The 21,322-nt window shown below is 36.9% G+C and overlaps 1 protein-coding gene across 1 annotated transcript in view; it reads right to left on the bottom strand.

The window, feature by feature from the left end:
• Nucleotides 1-9,085: 9,085 nt before the first annotated feature.
• The window catches only part of LOC136853240 (CD109 antigen-like), a 1,188,472-nt gene continuing 1,176,235 nt past the window's right edge, over nt 9,086-21,322 (bottom strand). The window contains exons 24-28 of the mRNA XM_067128618.1: nt 20,726-20,955; nt 19,753-19,914; nt 13,108-13,476; nt 11,427-11,532; nt 9,086-9,736 (exon numbers count right to left, since the gene is read on the bottom strand). Coding sequence (XP_066984719.1) covers nt 9,540-9,736; nt 11,427-11,532; nt 13,108-13,476; nt 19,753-19,914; nt 20,726-20,955 — 1,064 coding nt within the window. The 3' untranslated portion in view covers nt 9,086-9,539. The remainder of the gene's footprint in view (nt 9,737-11,426; nt 11,533-13,107; nt 13,477-19,752; nt 19,915-20,725; nt 20,956-21,322) is intronic.

The following is a 21,322-nucleotide window of genomic DNA, read 5'->3' as shown; positions in this document are numbered from 1 at the left end:
ATGGTGACCACTGAAGTTTCAAGGTTCCATTATATACATTTTTTCTAAAACTAATTCATGCCTCATTTTTTCCTCCGAATGTGGGCATTCAGCATGCAAAATAATTGTAATGAAAGGGGGTATTTGCAAGTCACTCTGACACCGCCCAAGATGGCGTGATTTTGCTGACGGAAATGGATTCTGCATTTCTTTAAACTGCTGTCGAGGGAAGAAAGTCTTGCAAAGTCCATTTGTTTTCCTGGCAATAGGTGCTGCCCTGAATGTGAGGGCGGCGGTGGTGAGAGGATTGCTTGACTGGCGCTCCAGCATACGAGGCGAACCGCTTCCGTCATTCTTCTTTTGCTCTAATTGGTTACATCGTCATGGAAAAAAAAAAGTAGAAAAACGATTGTCAATGATGATGCATCATGGGTTCTAGAAAGGAAACGGTGTGTTGTTGCAGCTGCCAGTCCGATATAAGGAAAGGAAAAGGATTGGATAGTATGTGAATGTAGTTTATGGTATCATAGAAAGTGTGACGATACATATAACTTACATTTATGTGTATTATACACATAAACGTGTATGCTATCATAGAGAGAGAGAGAGAGAGAGAGAGAGAGAGAGAGAGAGAGAGAGAGAGAGAGAGAGAGAGAGACTGTTATGGATGACAATGCAACGAACATTTTTCCTCGCACAGGACCCGTTACGGTAACATGAGGAGACTGAAGTTGCTCTGCCCTGTTTGTGATGCTAGGTCCCACATATTAATGAATGAAAATAGTTTTATGCAAAATCATCTGCCTATAATGAAAAATGAACCTGAGAGGCGGGATGCTGTGACTGCAGAGCGGGATGATAAAATTGCTGAATTTCAGAGGATACGAGATGAGACATGATGGCACGATGAGTTTTCCTAAGGTCGTTGACTCTATGATCGATCTCGTGCAGATGGAAATAAGAGAAGTTAAAGTGATGAAGATGGCCGCTCCTAATATAGATAGGAAAGCATATGCAGATCTAGTCAAGGAAAGGAACTTGTTACAGATAAAATGAGCACAGGCTTCAGGAAGGATCGTCGAGAAAAAAACTGCGGTTGTTCAGGTCCTTAAGGATATTACAATTATCAATACGAGGTCTATATCAAATAGTAATGTTGTTCATTTTGTTTCAAGTGTCTTCACTCTACTTTTAACTCTATTTCTGTCATTATCCATATGTATTTTTCTCGTTTAATGAAATTGTAACCGTGAACATAAATTACTCATTCAAACCATATTGATAACGTAATGTGCCAAAGCACCGTTTACATAGCTACATGATTTCACCTACATGACAAAAACCCCTTTAATCTATTTACTAAAATATGACATAAAATGTAAGTTCCATGCATTATTTAGTATTCATCATTCCCGACATTTGCAAAAGCACTAGATTTAACATCAGATTTATCCAAAAAGTATTAAAAAGCGTGGCCGCGCTAAATGCCAAATTTTCGCGACAGTAAATCTCCAAAAGAGCGGAATCTAGCGGGATAAGCGCTCAAAAGGCAATTCTGTAAAGGTGATGAGGGTCATTAACTGCTGAAGCCCATGGCTGCCAGTCGCACACGCTGTGAACTGATGTTTGTTGCCATCCTTCTTTCATCTCCAGAAAGCTTATATTTATACAATTTCACCCATGAATTAAAGTACACAAAGATGGAATACGAAAAATCATCGTATGCTGAATGAATGACAAAATACTAATAGCCACAAAAAATGTACTTCTTTTAACAAACCTACTGTTTTTAATAACTGAAACACATTTTAAGGTGTAATTCTAATAGCCACAATGCCCTCTTAACTTCTCGAATTCTTCGCGCTTTTTTTTTTTTTTTGGATATGCTTGTAACTACGAAGCCGTAACATCCAAAGGCAAGAAATTGGAGACTTGTGATTGCCAGTCGCGGGACACGAACCCGCGTCACCATAACCACAAGGAGGTCACGTTGCCAACCTGACCACGAGAAGGATATAAGCATATCCAAAAAAAAAAGCGCGAAGAATTCGAGAAGTTAAGAGGGCATTGTGGCTATTAGAATTACATATGTGTCTGGTAAAAGTGACCGGTAGATTCTACATATTTTAAGATGTATGACAAATTATGGCTTTAAGTGAAATGCCAAGACAGTTGTTGTATGACAAGGCTATTGTCTACTTGATTAAAAAAAAATTAATGGTATTTCGTTTGTATAGCTTATATAGATAACATGTTATTTTATAATTTTATTGTAAGATCTTTATCGAAATTTTGAAAGTATACTAAGATACTCTTCTTGAAAGCTGCCCACTAAGAAGTGAATAATATTACATGTCATATGTAAGAGAGTTTCATTCTGCATGTACAGTACTATAAAGCCAGAGATTTCTAACCCTTCTAAGTCAAGTACCCAGCCGTTTTCTGGGTAATTACGAGAGCAACGCTATAATATTGGCAACTGTATAGTGATTCATTTGGTAAGAACTATTTTATATCCACCAAACTTCAGCGTATTCGCAGATCAGGTTTACGATTACTTATTTGGTTTAATTTTTCTGACCCATCCCCTTGAAGAAGGCGCTCTGCTCGCCACGCCTCTGGGAGTTTGTACTGGCAGTGTGGCCGGTCCTGTTTCCGCTGATGTACCAGTTCGCATCCTATATAGTACAGAATGTACTCAGTGTTACAACAGTTCTGGGCAAAATATCCTTTAACATCTCCCTTATATACCTTGGTTTTTCATATTTAATCGCTTGAAATGTTAAGACAGTCTCTAGTACCAATTTCCCTGAGGGCCGATGTTCTTCTTTCTTGCAGCTCTATTCATCATATTTTCATTTTCTTCGGGTAGTAACTTCTGTCATGTATAACCATTAACCACTTGCAATAATCTTCGATAAAAGGGTCCAGTTTGATAATGTTCTGCACGAACTTCCTCTTTACTATGGGCTTTACAGTTGCTACCTTCTCATTTTTTGAGGATCTTTTCTTTATAATACCTAAGTTTACAATCTCCGGGACTATATATATTAAAAATACTTGGAAGAATTCTCTTCCTAATATCCGCCGCTATCGGTGCTGTGTCAGTATCATAAAATGTTAACACCCATCTTAACTTTTTATGACTGTCCTTCAGTGTTTTAGCACCACCAACATAACTTCTGATAGATTGTTAATACGTTGAGATGTCCCTTAAAACTGATTATATACCTCTATCATATGCTCAATAGTCACATATCAAAAGTTTCTTGACAGACTTTACAGCAGTCCCTTGAATAGTATCAATTTTCCAACAAGTTTGTGAAAAGATGGTGGCTCTCTTGAACTGTCTGGTCAAGGATAAATTTACATTACCTCATCCATAATATATAAGCACATTAAATTTTTATTTCATCTTCACTACCAGATAATACATAACAAAATGTTAATACACTTTATAACCTGAATAACTTTCTGAACCGCCGTGTAACTTGTCATTTCCACTTAATCTTTAATTGAGATCGACTGAAAAATATGATGCCTGTTTGCGTCAGTATGAGGCAGTATCATAATGGGGTTGAGGCTCGAGGAAATGCAGGTGAAGAATACTCTCTGCAAAACTTTCTATCTTTTTTTTAAATGGTTATACTACGTCAGCTTCGTTGCTAATAAGACCAAAGATGGTCACAGGTGAAGTGACCCATCTTTCCATTGTCGTTTTTTTCCACCTTGAACTCGAAGAAAAATATTTCTTCAGTAAGCAATCTTCGAGGATATTGCAAGCTGGAGTTTACTGGAAACAACACTACTGGTATCAGCCACTCCCAGATTTTCAAACCTACAGTTGTAATGCTATTTCGCCTTTAATACTTCACGCTTTTTGGATTCACTGGGTAACTGTTGGCAAACATACTTCCATGCCCTACTGTATTATTTCTTATAGGAAGTAGCATTTTTTTTCTTTTTACCTGTAAGCATGTCCATGTTCTAAAATTCAGTCTTTCTCTGGGCGGATCTATTAACCTCGTCTTTGTTAAGGCCCCACCACTCCTTTTCCTTCCAATTTATTTAGTTTCAGTCAATCTTGGTATTCACAACGGTATTATGCTGATCATCTCATTGGTCTTTGCAAGCCTCACTACCTTATCGTTTCCCAGTGTAAATTCAATCTCAGCCGAGTGATGGCCTCCTCCTCTTCTGTCTTGCTACAGTAGCTGCGTGTCCGCTTATGGCTAGCTCTGTCAGCGAAAACAACAGCATAACTAGTCATCTGTTAGGTCCTCTGCGGGCTCTTGTTTCCTTAGAGCGTGGCATCGTTATCTTGACTTACCACAAGAATTCGACAGCCTCTTTTTACAAGGACCTGTTTCTTCATTCTACGGATTAATTTTAGTATTATTCAGTATTATGTTAAAAGAAGAAGAAGATGCTTTTACGCTCTACATTTTCCTTAGTCTCGTATGCTCTGTGAGACTCCTTTCTCTGTTTCGTTACCTGACCCCTTTTTTATCTGTTTCGTTACCTGACCCCTTTTTTATCAGAAGAGGCAATCCACCTCTAATTCAGTCTACTCATACACTGGCAAAACGTTGGGTGCGCTATCCATTTTTTCCTCGACGCTATGCTGACTCACTAGCGACACATGAATTTTCAGACAGCTGATGATATAAATTTTCTAGCAGATTTAGGTGTTGACCAAAATACAAAGCACAGATGAAGCCAACAGCTTTTGAAAAATACGATGAAATTATATGTGGATTTTAAAAAATAATGGGATAAATCATTCGAAGATACTCTACTCACCCACTCTGAAGGCAAATAACCGTGCAGTTTTGCACTCTTACTACAAAATATCACTATGATTCATAGCCAGTGTGGCAAAGCCTCCTTTCCACGATCCATGGAGGCACGCACTCACCTTTGGAAGAATAAACAGAATTAAAACAATTCTGTCAAGTCAGTGATCTCAATCAAAGACGGAGTTAAAAGAACATTTTATTGTCAATATATTGTCCAAGGAGCTGACTAGTAAATACACAGAAATATGGAATCTTCACAACAGTGAATAACGTGGATAATTTTATTTGGATTTTGAATAACACTAAAAAAATACAAGTTTTTATTAAATAGGACAATGCTACAACTCTGTACTATAGTGTTAAATACACCAAACAATGTTAATCATTTTTGCCACTACAATGCTAAATACAGTATATGTATTATGGTACGTAATTCACTTACCTGTATGAAACATATTTATATAAGAAAGCGCATCAGCGTGAATTAAATTTCTTTTATCTTGGTCATATTAAAATGACGGCGTTTTATTTTTTTGTTTGACTGCTTCAGTCGCTTTTATATTTCTTGCAAAACAAAAATAAACTGGATTGCAAAAATACTGACGGGTCTCTCCAACAAAAATATAAAACAAAGTCCCCAGATGAATATTACGAGATTAGGGCTGCCTGAATGGAAGGCAAATTTGGAATTAATACCTGTCTGACAATACAGCCGAAACAGAGTTAATCAAAAACGTCGAAAAAATTTCATAAGAACTTTACTGCCTCATACTGAGTTTTTCTAAAATGTATCTTTTTTCGTGCTTGAATTAAATTTGACAGAGATCATTAACTAATATTTTGCATTATCAATGGATACAAACTTCAGCGCAATACTATACTTTTAGACTGAATATAACACGGACCATTTCAGCTTAAGTTGACGTGATTGAAAAATTTTCTTTTAGAGATTTACTATGTCAAATGCACTCTTTAAATTTAAAAAGTTACATTCATCCCTTCAGTACCTTATGCCTGTGTATTAATGGCTTGTACAAAGTGCGTCCACACCCAAAAGGTTGAGAAACCACGTTTCTGTGTGTGAGAAGCAACTGACTAGAGTGGCGAAGATTCATTCACTCGGGACTCTCTGATTATATAGAAAAAAAAAAGGCTTGAGAAAAGAAGCTTGTACTACAACAGTGCCTGTGATTGACAATTTCTTGAAGATGAACCAATAAGGGACGTCGTCGATTGGGTTCTTATACACCGTGAGTTGAACGTCATTATTCTGAGTCACTTCTTACCAACAGACCATTGCTATGTAAAATAAATGGACTATTTGCTGTACATATACTACATAAGCTGCCCTAAGTAAATATGAGAGGTCTGTTTTATATTATATACAGTACTGTTCCTTAAAAAGTACTACGTTTGGTTCCGTATTTACAAATCTCCTACGCAAGCATTCACACGATGGCTCAATTTCCTTTTATGCACAAGTTCACATCCGACAATCTAATGCCTCAAATCTATGCAGACAGTAACTTTTAAGAGTGGGAGCATGTTTTGCTACATGGAGGAAATTGTCATTGAAATTACAAAATAAATTACATAAAACTACACTGAGAGAACTCAAAGAAGGTAGAAGTTTTACGGGTTAAAGGAAAACCTAGTACTATGGAAGAGCCGTTAAAACGTCCTAGATTATTCCCGAACAAGAGAGGAAAGTCTTATTTCATCAGGTCAAAACTCGCACACAGTATCACAAGTCTTTCCTCCGAATACACTATTTTCAAATAAATATAATGTATAACACAAGTAGCATATAAATACAACCGTTATGCATAAACTGTAATGTATTTGAAATTATACCCAACCATTTTCATACAGTGTACATGTATATACTGCACCGTATTGATAGGTCTGAGGCACCATGTAGACCTGAGCACCTGATCACTCACACAAAAAGTAATGATTCAGTAGACCATCATTTCATTATGCACGAAATTAGGCATCAATATATCAATGAACTCACGAAGCAACAGGACACTGGACTTTGAAATTCTAAATACATTAAAAACACACAACTTGAGCTTTTCTACTGTATGCACACAATCAGATAAGACAATGTCATCATCTAGGAAACGCCCGTGCTCGCACGCACACATACATACATGCTCATTATCAAAAACAAACATCATAACCTACAGAACATATGTCAATCACCCTTCTTATAGCAACTATACAGTAGTCCACCTTCGAATGTTCGAGGCACTTTAAGGAGGACTTGAGCGAACGAGAGCCCCTTCTCAGTCTTTTGTTCACAATTGAAATGACCGGAAACTGCAACGTCTCTTTCATAAAGACACAATCAATGTGAATATGAAAATAAGAGATGATGATCCTTCTTTCCCTGGTAATCACTTCCGTTTCGAAAAGCGTTTGATCAAAGTGAGAGGAGGAGCAATGATTGAATATCGATGTCAGCCAAGTCCTTTCGTCCGGCGTTAAAATGTCACATACATTGCAAATAAATTAACAGAGCTACTGACTTGAAAGAACAAGAATGAGAATGACACACCCACTCAAACTACAAAGCCCATACTGCGCTGTGTAATGAACTTGATGAGAATGAGACTTAAAGCTAACTGCACACAGTATACGGTCTGGAACTAAATATCATGTAAAATGAATAGCTATCAATTTCACTTACTTGGACAATATGTTATAAATATGACCACTCAGGAGGATAATGAATCATATATAAATGACAGTCCAGTATTACGTATTTCATCATATGCTAGACACACTAAACTTCATGCAGTACACATAAATATTCCAGACACTACGGTATTTCCTCGTCATATGATTTGCATTTTGGAAAGTTTCTACTTCGACACATAAATCTTCCTGTTATAAGAAGAATCATCCAGTCATCTCAAGACGTTTACAAACTGTGTCAAGAAATGCAGTCAAGGTAGGGAAGTCAAAGATCCAAGAAGGAAAGCTGTTACAGAATTGCTGTAAACTTTCCTCTCCCAGTAGAGAAACATTCCTGTTGTATTGCCTTGAAGTACAGACAATGTGTATAGTGTCAGAACCCTAAAAAATATGACATTCCTTCACGGAAGCCACTGGGCATGAAAGCTGGCAGCCTGCTCTAAATCCATCACCCTCAAAACATTATATCACGCTCCGGTAGTGTTACAAAAGCCTTGTGCAAGTGAAAGCTGTTAATCAAAAAGCATAGTTCGTCTTGTGTCCTTCCGTGAAATCTCTCCCCGCCCCCTTCCCCACAATAATCTTTTTCTCCAGATAAGTTGACATCAGGGCCCAAGCATCAGATTATTATTATTATTATTATTTCAGTAGATGAAACCTATTCACATGGAACAAGCACACAGGAGCCATTGACCTGAAATTCAAGCTTCCAAAGAATGTTGGTTTGACCTCCCACCACAGACCCCACACTGCAGCAGTAACTGATCATGATACAGAGCCAGTGATTCTTCATCGCCCTGGGGGAGACGCGAACCCGCGACATCTGAGTGGCATGCCACGACACTAACCACTATACCAGCGGACCAGCTAATGCCGTTTGTATCCTTGAACATTGATGAATAATATTACTGGACCTAAAGAATGCCGAGCTGACTACCTTCAGGACACGATGGATGCCAGCATCAACATAACATAACGCATCTGAATACTGTAACTGCCTTACTTGTAATTAAGTTGTGTTCTAATCACATCCACTGTAAGCAATAATTACCAGGAACAGTAATTACCTGTTCGTAAATGTGGTGATTATCGATCTGATTTCGGCCTTCTTTCTTCAACAAACTGGTACCTGTTTAATATACTCTTAGTTCCTTCCAGAGGTCAAACTTCATGTTAAACTCCTTCGAGCCTCATTTCCAGATTGTCTGTAAAGAACGCCATAAACGCTGCACATTTTCAAAATAAATAGTCAATATGTACATAAACGACCTCCAACGGATATGGCCGCATAGTGATAATAACAGATACTGTTTTGATTACAAAATCCATAATCCATATGTGGTCTCATCAAGAATTTTGCGTACAAAAACCTCCACACAATTTTTGACCCAAAATGAAATATTACCAATGCCATACTGTATTGCCTCCTTAAGGAAATCTACTGTAAGATTCCATGGCACACTTGCCCATCCTGATATCCCAGACACTCTTAAGCAATTTTCGCATCTGTGCATTAATACTCACTACATTTGTAAATAGTTGCAACGGCGAAGGGCCATATACATATCTTCATTATATAAACCACAACGTTTTAATTGTGAATCTTTCTTTTCTTTTAGTAAACATAAGAATTGACTAACACCTATTACACTGGCAAGAAATTGTTATTCAGTCCACTCCTATGAGGTTTTTCTATTAAAAATATAAATGTAAATGAAATTTCAGCCTTATGAAGATGAAGTACAAAGCGCTTTGGAAAACGGTACGTCAACATTACAAAGATAAAATACAAAGTTACAAAATCTTACATCTGTAGTAAAACAATTTTCCCACATTGTTTTCCTCTCTAAAAAAAAAAGCAGCATCTATGTTACATCAACATCATCATCATCTTCATCTCCATCATCAACATCATCACTTATCTTAAAAAATGGCAACATCTGCAATTTGTGATAACTGAAAGTGACAACTCCTCATCAGAGTCTTGGTGTTTTTGAGATACGACACGGCACCATTTAGCATTTCAGTTCCAAGCTTTGACTAGAGATTCATAGGGCCTCAGCTGCCAAACAAGTAGAACAGGAGGCAAAGCAGCAAACAGACGAAGGTCGCCAATCTGCTTCCTGGAAGCAGCGCATGCGCTTCACTGCTGTAGAAAGAGAGGATCGGACAGTTGGGACACTGGTACGAGCCGCACACTTGACAAATATCCAGAGACACTGAAGACATGTCCAGTAGCTCTACTTCGTATAATTCTGTAAGAACAAAGAAAAGACAATAAGGACGTTTATAATACGTTCAAGGAATGAACCTGAAAAGAGTTGTGTTAAGTGTTTGTTTATCTTTAATATTATAAGTCAATCATTTATAAGCTTATTGCCTTTGCTTTCGTAACTCCTTTAAGTTATCTTTACTCAAAGTTAATAGCAATATTAAATGTGGTGAAATACGTCTGAATTAGACTTTCCAACTAAGGCTCCAAGTTCTATGAAAACAAGTCAATAAAACGATGAAATATACGGAAAGAAAATGATGAAGGCTGATGCCACTCAAACCACATCAAAATTGTACCTTCGCACTTTACATCGCTCTTCAAGAAATACAATTTTCACTCTGCCCTTAACAAAAACATTACCATTTGTTTTCTGAAAATACGTAACCTTTATAATGGTTCTTGAAAGTTAATCCAAGCTAATGGCGCAGTGGCCAATGTAAGAAGTCACATTAAAACAGAAGGTTTTCAATGGCACAATAAAGGCTAATGGACACATGATTCTCCCGCCTTACTGTGCTTCACTTTCCCTTTCCCCATTAAGAAGCGAATCACTGAACCCTCCTTGTTCCAGGACATGGCACTACTGCGATACACACAACGTTTCCTATTTATACTTTCTTTTTCATTCTTAAGGAGATGCCTTCTTGTGTCGGGAAGCATCATCTAAAAAAGCCATCTAATAATTATTAAAATACACAGTTCCTTTTTATGTAGTTCATTGTCACTCAAGCAATAAAAATGTGATACTTCCGCATCATTTTTTACTTAAAAACGATAACAGAAACATTCCCATTAATGTGACTCTGGTGTGCTAAGCGAGACAGTCATCATTATCACCTCCACCATCACACCTCATAAAGTGCATATATTCTTTTTTATTGCGCAGACAGGTTTCAGATTTACAGAACGTTGAAAAATCACGTAGACCGGAAAAAAAAGAGCAAATGAATGATATCAAATATGTAGGACATAACGGACAGTAAATGGATAAATATGAAAAATCTTAAAACAATTTGCATGAATTATGACAGTTACGCTTTTTATCTGTAAAGTAGAGATGCACCCTATCTGGAAAAAAAAAAAAACTGCAAACTGCTGCCACCAACACCCACAACAAATGGGATTCCAAAATGCTGTCCAAGAAGGGTTCACTGCATGGAAAGGCCAACAAAATATCCTGCTACGGATATTTGAAATGTTACAGAGAATCATGGAAGACGGCAAATACATTTACATCAAAGACAAGTAACTTTTGGTAATGTCAAACAAAGCGTTATCCAACGTTAGTCTCTAATGGAACACGGCGCATGAATGTTAAATATGAATAAGTAGATTTTGGCACACTTCATGGAGACAAAAGCATCTTTGTTATTTAACGTCAAAAGCGCTTATCTTACAAATAAAATTCAAGCTTTCACTTTAAATTTTCTTGATGACAACAAATTTCTAGATTGAATTGCCAAAACCACAAAAGAAAGGATCATCTCAACAAGAATGGAAAGCAGTAGTTGCGATATATTTTTGTCAAGTATAAGCAACATGCCAAAATAATAACATATAGATAAAAGCTTTACAGAATATAGCTGCGCTTAAGGAACACATTTTGGAATTTGGAAATGGGAAATGACCCCCTCCTCACCCCCAACACACAAAATGATTATACTACATACCGGGCGAGTAATATTCGTACACTTTGACAGGAAGCACTTTCGTCAGGTTGGCTGCTGGGAACCATCGTTCCACGGAGAATTCTACGCAGGTTTCCGTCGAAGGGAGCTGCAGTGGAACAACGGGTAAGTGTGCGCCTTTATCTCATAACATGTCTTATTTAATAAATAAGAATAAAAAAACCCAGACCAGAGTCTGTCACGTTCATAGCTCTAATTGTTAAAACAAGTAAAAAAAAAAAAAAAAACTAACAGCTTCACTACAGTTACACTTCATACACCCTCGCACGCAAACCCAGTACCAACATATCAAATATCAAGGCTCTCTTGCAAATACAAACCATTTCAGCTACGCTTCTGCTTCCACTCACACATTTCCAGAGTATATGAAGGCCCTCTCATTCTAATGCCTCCCACACTCAACCTAGGAATTATGGGCGAGTGCCCTTCAGCGGAGCAGTCGCCCCACTTTAATATCAGGTACATTTGTAAAACTGGTTTTATCTATACACTCTAATAATTAGTATATATATATATATATATTATATATATATATACTGTACTTTGTTACATATATATATATATATATATATATATATATATATATATATATATATATATATATATATATATATATATATATATATATATATATATATATATATATATATATATATATATATATATATATATATATATATATATATATTATATATGTAATATTTATATATATATCCAATTGTCTCTGTAGTTACTGGTGTTCATTATATTTCTCTTCCCGTTCTCAATTTAGGTGTTGTCACTGGTCTCGGCATCAATCTTTTTTTTCCCTCTCATTCACTACCCTTACATTATCACCCTCTCATTCACTACCCCTACATTATCATTCTCATTTATATTATTTCATTTTACTCTTAAATTATATTCCCGTCATCGGTATCAAACATGTTTAGAGACTAGACATTCTGAGCAGCCGCAGGAGCACCTTATCAGAGAAACTTCCCTGGTTTCAAATAATACCTTCGCGTTTTAATGGGAGCAACGTACTCATTTTATCCCTCCGGAAATCAACTACTTTGAACCTGGCTAACAAAATCTTGATGTTTACTTGACAGTATTTTACTCCGGATATTCATCCTTCAGGCTGCTAGGTTGAATAAGGATGTCTTTCCCTCAGGTACATAACACATGCCCTGAGTCATTCTTGCATGATACAATAAATAGGAAGACTCAACTAGAAGTCAATCATTTTAAAAATTTCATTCATTTCCTCAATAATGTAATTATTTTCTTCTCCTTCTGCTTTTTTGGAGTCAATCGCTTTCATCCGAAACATGGTCAAAGAGGTTTTTCTAGCAGTTGGCTTCGGTTCACCTCCACATACACACACACACACACACACACACACACATTCATATAGAGTATAATATATATATATATATATATATATATATATATATATATATATATATATATATATATATATATATATACTGTATAACTACGTATAAATACATACCTACATACATACATGCATACATATATATATATATATATATATATATATATATATATATATATATATATATATATATATATATACACATATACACATACATGAACAATTTACGGAAGAAGTTTCAACCAGAAACGTACACTAGCTCTGCATATATGTTAGACCCACCTTTTCGAAGTAAAATTTCAATTTTCTCTCCTGGAAATCTGCTCTTCGTAAATGTGGAATCTCCTTTGAGTCGACATAACGCTGCAGGGCTTCCGTAGAGGCGCCGTAGCCGGTGGGGACAGTTATTTCTAGAACAGAAACGCCAGAGCTGTCGCTTGTCTCCTTGAAGAGCCAACGGGCGCAAGAAATGAAGGTCAAGGCCGAACCGTTATGGCCATGCCAAGTGGCTCGGGTCTTCAGGTGGAAAGCAGGTGTAGGGGCAGAGACCAAGAGGCTTGGCTCAGCTACGTGATACTTCGAGGTCAGCTGAAGAACGGCTGCTCCTCGGCCTTTGCCTTGTACTCTTACGCTGTCCCACCACTGGTTCACCTGCGGGCACAGAAGCAGGATGTTAACGCTGGATACATCAAAGGCATTTGATTGGCATTAACCTTAAGATCTAATGAAAATCTTACATTCTCAGTAATCACCATCAGCCTAGTAGTGTGATGAATCGATAATCATTGTTGCATATATCGTATTGCAAAATTTTTGGAAAGTGAAATACTGTACCTAAATTTCGTGTTTTTTTTTTTTTTGTACAATTGGCGCGTAACCGTCTTTGCACTAGATGGAAAAATATACTTGAGGATCCACCTATATCATGCTAGTTTGTACAAGTAGCATACAAAATATGTCAAAATTAAATAAGTTTACCTCTAAAACTTCAATGGATTGTATAATCATAACTGCTACGTTGTATATCCACTATAATCAACGAACAGTGATCATTTTCCGTTCCAAAGAAGGGTCAACTGGACGTGCAACTGCCTCTAAATGAAAGTACACCTAGCCTCATGAAAATAATAATAAACTAAAACTTTATTAAGATATCTGAAATAAAAATCTCTGAAAATGAATCAGCAGCATAGTGAAAATGGTTACAAAAAGCATGGAAATATGGGGAAATGTCAGAGCTCCTCACAGAATGAAAATGGTTAGAAAAAGCAGGGAAATATGGGGAAATGTCAGAGCTCCTCACAGAATGAAAATGGTTAGAAAAAGCAGGGAAATAAGGGGAAATGTCAGAGCCCCTCACAAAATGAAAATGACTAGAAAAAGCAGGGAAATATGGGGAAATGTCAGAACTCCTCACAAAATGAAAATGGTTAGAAAAAACAGTGAAATATGGGGAAATGTCAGAGCTCCTCACACAATGAAAATGGTTAGAAAAAGTAGGGAAATGTCAGAGATCCTCACAGAATGAAAATGGTTAGAAAAAGCAGGGAAATATGGGAAAATTTCAGAGCTCCTCACAAAATGAAAATGGTTAGAAAAAAAAACAGGGAAATATGGGGAAATGTCAGAGATCCTCACAAAATGAAAATAGTTAGAAAAAGCAGGGAAATATGGGAAAATGTCAGAGATCCTCACAAAATGAAAATGGTTAGAAAAAGCAGGGAAATATAGGGAAATGTCAGAGCTCCTCACAAGATGAAAATGGTTAGAAAAAAAAACAGGGATATATGGGGAAATGTCAGAACTCCTCACAAAATGAAAATGACTAGAAAAAACAGTGAAATATGGGGAAATGTCAGAGCTCCTCACACAATGAAAATGGTTAGAAAAAGTAGGGAAATGTGGGGAAATGTCAGAGATCCTCACAGAATGAAAATGGTTAGAAAAAGCAGGGAAATATGGGAAAATTTCAGAGCTCCTCACAAAATGAAAATGGTTAGAAAAAAAACAGGGAAATATGGGGAAATGTCAGAGATCCTCACAAAATGAAAATAGTTAGAAAAAGCAGGGAAATATGGGAAAATGTCAGAGATTCTCACAAAATGAAAATGGTTAGAAAAAGCAGGGAAATATAGGGAAATGTCAGAGATCCTCACAAGATGAAAATGGTTAGAAAAAAAAACGGGGAAATGTGGGGAAATGTCAGAGATCCTCACAAAATGAAAATAGTTAGAAAAAGCAGGGAAATATGGGAAAATGTCAGAGATCCTCACAAAATGAAAATGGTTAGAAAAAGCAGGGAAATATAGGGAAATGTCAGAGATCCTCACACAATGAAAATGGTTAGAAAAAACAGGGAAATATGGGGAAATGTCAGAACTCATCACAAAATGAAAATGGTTAGAAAAACAGGGAAATATGGGGAAATGTTAGAGCTCCTCACAAAATGAAAATGGTTAGAAAAAGCAGGGAAATATGGGGAAATGTCAGAGATCCTCACAGAATGAAAATAGTTAGAAAAAGCAGGGAAATATGGGAAAATGTCAGAGATCCTCACACAATGAAAATGGTTAGAAAAAGCAGGGAAATATGGGGAAATGTTAGAGCTCCTCACAAAATGAAAATGGTTAGAAAAAGCAGGGAAATATGGGGAAATGTTAGAGCCCCTCACAAAATGAAAATGGTTAGAAAAAGCAGGGAAATATGGGAAAATGTCAGAGATCCTCACAAAATGAAAATGGTTAGAAAAAGCAGGGAAATATAGGGAAATGTCAGAGCTCCTCACAAAATGAAAATGGTTAGAAAAAGCAGGGAAATATGGGGAAATGTTAGAGCTCCTCACAAAATGAAAATGGTTAGAAAAAACAGGGAAATATGGGGAAATGTTAGAGATCCTCACAAAATGAAAATGGTTGAAAAAGCAGGGAAATATGGGGAAATGTCAGAGATCCTCACAAAATGAAAATGGTTAGAAAAAGCATGGAAATATGGGGAAATGTCAGAGCTCCTTACAGAATGAAAATGGTTAGAAAAAGCAGGGAAATATGGGGAAATGTCAGAGCTCCTCACAAAATGAAAATGGTTAGAAAAAGCAGGGAAATATGGGGAAATGTCAGAGATCCTCACAAAATGAAAATCGTTAGAAAAAGCAAGGAAATATGGGGAAATGTCAGAGATCCTCACAAAATGAAAATGGTTAGAAAAAGCAGGGAAATATGGGGAAATGTCAGAGCTCCTCACAGAATGAAAATGGTTAGAAAAAGCAGGGAAATATGGGAAATGCCAGAGCTCCTCACAAAATGAAAATTGTTAGAAAAAGCAGGGAAATATGGGGAAATGTCAGAGCTCTTCACAAAATGAAAATGGCCAGAAAAAGCAGGGAAATATGGGGAAATGTCAGAGCTCCTCACAGAATGAAAATGGATAGAAAAAGCAAGTAAATATGGGGAAATGTCAGAGCTCCTCACAAAATGAAAATGGTTAGAAAAAGCAGGGAAATATATGGAAATGTCAGAGCTCCTCACAAAATGAAAATGGTTAGAAAAAGCAGGGAAATATGGGAAAATGCCAAAGCTCCTCACAAAATGAAAATGGTTAGAAAAAACAGGGAAATATGGGGAAATGTCAGAGATCCTCACAAAATGAAAATGGTTAGAAAAAGCAGGGAAATATGGGAAAATGCCAGAGCTCCTCACAAAATGAAAATGGTTAGAAAAAGCATGGAAATATGGGGAAATGTCAGAGCTCCTTACAGAATGAAAATGGTTAGAAAAAGCAGGGAAATATGGGGAAAAGTCAGAGCTCTTCACAAAATGAAAATGGTTAGAAAAAGCAGAGAAATATGGGGAAATGTCAGAGCTCCTTACAGAATGAAAATGGTTAGAAAAAGCAGGGAAATATGGGGAAATGCCAGAGCTCCTCACAGAGTCATATGTGGCGAAGAACTAGTCTTGTGAAAATGTAAGTTATGGGGGAATGGTGCTCTCAGTCGAAGTACGTGGCAAACAATTTGGTCGGAGGAATATGGGAGCAGGTACGAGAAAAAGGTTAAGTCCATACCAAAAATTAAGTTGCAAAGAACTGATTTTGAAAACTGAAAATTATAAGGCAATATCAAAGTTCAATGAAAACACATGGTAAAGAGCTAGTCAGCTGGTTATGAGAAAATGTTCTTTTATAAATGTACATATTGAAAGACCTGGTCACGAGAACTTGGAAGCTATGAGAAAGCGTGGGGCCCAGTGACAGCACAACAGGCGCATAATTGCCCAAGAGAAACCTGAAGTTGTAGTGAGTTGGTGAGGTTCAAGCTGGAAACGCAAACACTGTCAAGAAAAATGAAAGCAGTGGGGAAATAATACGTCCAAAATAGGACATATGGCAGAGCTGGTCACATGAAAATTGAAAACTATAACGAAATAGTAGATATGGCAAAAAATGCCCTTCGCGGATATAGTGGGGTAGGGCCGTCACTGTACTAAACGGTGTTTGGAACGTCTCTTCAGCCCCTAGCTGCAGTCAAAACTAAAACGCAAGAAGATTGTAGCGAATAAGTCACAGCGAGTCCAGTAAATCTCGTACACTGAAGTACATCCATAATGCAAGGACACTCTCCGTATCAGGTAGACTGAGCCCCTACTGAAATATCCTTCGCAATGAATTATTTCAACACATCAAGAAGAAGAAGAAGAAGAAGAAGAAAAATAAGAAGAAGAAAACGAAGAGGAGAGAGCTGGGGAGCGACCAGTTACTTTTTCCTCCCTAACAATGCATATTCACGTCCATAATCTCCCGATCACTTTTCTTCACACTCCTCAGTGAATTGCGCAGAACTACGTTGATAAAGATACGACTACAAATTGAAAATGAGAAAGAAATATGGGAAAACTCTAAATGCGTTTCTGACTAACTGTGTCGCAAGTCACCATTCAACCATTGTGAGATTTCGTTACCAATGCTTTTTCTTCTTGAATTTTATTTCCTTTTTCCAGCTGTGAAATGCCAAGTATTAGGAAGTATAAAAATCTCCTATTCCGAAATAATGCCCTGATCCTAAAAATAAGAAAAAAAATAACATCGACGAATGACAGCACCTTTAGGGAAGCACAAATGTCCGTCCATAATTTCATTACAAAAACAAAAGGAAAAATGATAATAAATGCAGGCTGGCGGCCAAACTCCATGGGGTTCTGCTCCGGCCCCCCTTCCCTAACAAAGACTGAACGCTAAATCCGTTAATATTCGCTGTTTTTAGATGTATTATTTATGATTACGTTTTTTAATTGTTCGTCTAAAAGGTTTTAAGCTCAACATTTTGCAAATCAGAAGCATTTTACATTTCAAAAGCGTTGTAGCTTACTGGAATTAAGTGGCAGATTGCTGAAATACTGAATAAATATTACGCGTTCTTATAAATGTCTGTTAGTGTACTGTATATACTTAAACAGATACTTATGAACTCACTCAAAGTTTACACATACATTTATATACATATATATACATACACACACATATATATATATATATATATATATATATATATATATATATATATATATATATATATATATATATATATATATATATATATATATATATATATATATATATATATATATATAATCATATATGAAGAGAAATGGTAGTAGTATCAGTTTCAGCCTCACATTTTTTTGGTTTTTCAGTTTACAGTTGATAGTATAATGCATAAATAACATTTTGCTTGGTTTTCAGTTTACCGTTGCGAACACATACAGATTTTCCCTGTTTTAAAGTGATATCCTGATCCACATTGAGGCTGCGTTCTCTTAGAACACGTCGAAAACGCCCGAACTATGTACAGTCTAAAACTTCCACTGAATAAAATGCTCATGTTTGGATAAAGGAAAATAGGGAGAAAGGAGTAGAAATGAATCAGCATGCATAACGTAGGAGAAAATAAATATATGTATATAATTCATAACAAATAGCAATGAATGAGACTAACTATCTTTAAATAATAACAGGTAACAAAAAGCAAAAGTCGAAATTGTTTAATATACAAGAAATAAATGAACAAACAAGGAAAAGAAAACACAAGAATATATAAGCTCCCTGCTCATAGGCTTTGGGAAGGTGCAACGCTTGAGAACATCGGTCATATGGTCACCAACTGGCACTGGGAAGCTCTATGTGACGCTTGACATGACCCAAAAGCCACAAATAGCAACAGCACAGATAATTCAATCAATCAAGCAAAGCAGATTTGAAAGGATTAATGGAAACCGTCCCTATTAATCATCAAGTATCCATTTTTTCCTGATTCACATGAAAGAACATATAAAAAAAAATGATTGAAAACCCTCAAACGAGGAACTTTCACGATGTTGGACCTTTCAGTGAGGTTTGAGGAACGTTTGAACAAAAGGCTGAAAACTTTCGTGAATGCAAACGGCGAAGACCAAGGAACGTATTATGTTCTTTATTCCTCGTTTTATGCATTCTTGAAAACTCTCAGGCTCTTGTTAAAAACAACTCTCCAAACTTCTCTGGAACGTTTAAACATACGAACAAAACAGATTTAGCATTCTAGCATTCATAATAATAACATTAAATACCTAACTACCTCATAATGCCATACGAATAATATTATTACATGTCCCATGAGCACCTCGTGAGAAGAGAATCTCAAAGAAAGACTTCTTCGAATTTAAACGGTTATGGTTGGTTTAGATGGCGCCGAATCTGATGGGAATAAGAAGCTGGTGTGGACCTCTGGCCTCGGGCAAAATCTACACATGATATTGTAGAGCCATGCACCAAAACTCGTTTCTATTAAATTCATAGGCAATCAAATAAAACCCAGATGACAGTTTCATTTAAAAAAGACCCCTAAAAGGACTTCACTGGAAAAAGGAAAACATGACAAGAGCAACAGATAATAATTACAGAGTGCTTCTGAAGATGGAGCAAGTTGTCGGGTGCGATGTGGAAAGTCCTGGCTTGGGTGTGGTCGTGTAAAGGCTCGACCGTGATGGAGAGTTGGATGTCTCGTTCTCGCTTCTCGTGCTGAGAGTACTCGTACAGAGCCTCCCACGCAGCTAACGTATCCTGCAGGCAAGCAGTGCAAATTACTGTACGGCATTTTTCATTTCAACACAAGAATGGTCAATATAATATGTCATTGGCCAATAAGATGTCTGATATCTTAAAAATAATAATGAAATATGCTGAGTGAGTACAAGGGATATGAAATAGGTATTATTTCCTTAACTGTTATAAAGGTGGGGTTAAATTCTCAAGAATTTCGTGATATATCGTTTTCACAGCGATACTGAAATGGGTGGCATTATCACACAGTTTAAGCAATAGGTGATTTACACAATTATTTGAAGGGTGATATTTGCACGTTGGCCACAGGTGATATTCTATTAAAAAAAAAAGGGCAATGGAATGGGGGACAGTTTCGCATGGATTACGAAACTGGTCATATTAGTGCAAGGATGGTGTATCCATTGGGGGGAGGGGAGTGGTTAATAATTTTTCAAAGATGATAAATCAGTGTTTTTATTCAGACAACAAAACACTTGGTATCCTAATAACGACGTTTTGACCATATATAAGGTATCAGATTCAAACCGACTCATTATGAAAGAAGAACCTATTATGGGCAATAAAAAGATGGAGAAAAAGAAGCTAAATAGTAGGAGGTAAGTAATAAAGATTTTCAATGAAAATAAAAGAGCAAGAAACAAAGTTAATAAAAAACTTTTTCTTAAAGTACCTTATGGTAAACAACACTAAGCGAAAAATGCAGTCTTCTCACTCACCCAAGAAAACCGAGTACAACTAGGATGCTACTCAAAACGAAAATGAAAGCTCTAGATTGAATTCAGCTCTAGCAATTCTTCAGTTCACCAACCTGAGTTGAAATCCATCCACCGTCATGAGCCCTCTGCGAGTGTAGCCACCTGACAATGCTTGGGGTCAAGACCTCGCCACGAGCGGAATACAAGCGGAGGGCGTAAGCTGTGGCAGCGACATTCCCAGCGTCGTGTCGATGTGGCCGCCGTGGCTGAAGATGAGGCCTCTGCGATTCGACCCGATACGAGGGCGGCGGGACAAAGTCTTCTCCCAAATAGACATAATTAACTGGAAAAGAGGAGAACAGTGTGAAATATTTGTACCTTAGCATTGGCAGCTAACAAAATAAAGACAGAGGTTTTCACTTCTACCAGCATACAAGCAACGGATTCTCTGGAGAAGGCACAGGTAAAAACGACGTTCAACGTTAATGAGAGACGAGGAAATTAAGAGAAAAATGGCAATGAAGTAATAGACATTGTGGTTATTCGGTGTGCTTCACTGAGCAGTTGCACATGGCAAGGTGTATATGCATGTTATTAAGTGTTGATAAATAATTCACAATCTCTTGAAAAACAGTTTGTGAAATAAAAATCCACCATTATATAGTAAGCTGTCTTTTACATGTTAATACAGTTTACTACATATTTGTGGA

This window comes from Macrobrachium rosenbergii, chromosome 27 (assembly GCF_040412425.1).
Source record: "Macrobrachium rosenbergii isolate ZJJX-2024 chromosome 27, ASM4041242v1, whole genome shotgun sequence".
Lineage (NCBI taxonomy): Eukaryota > Metazoa > Arthropoda > Malacostraca > Decapoda > Palaemonidae > Macrobrachium > Macrobrachium rosenbergii.
This window is presented reverse-complemented; position numbering and strand designations above follow the sequence as displayed.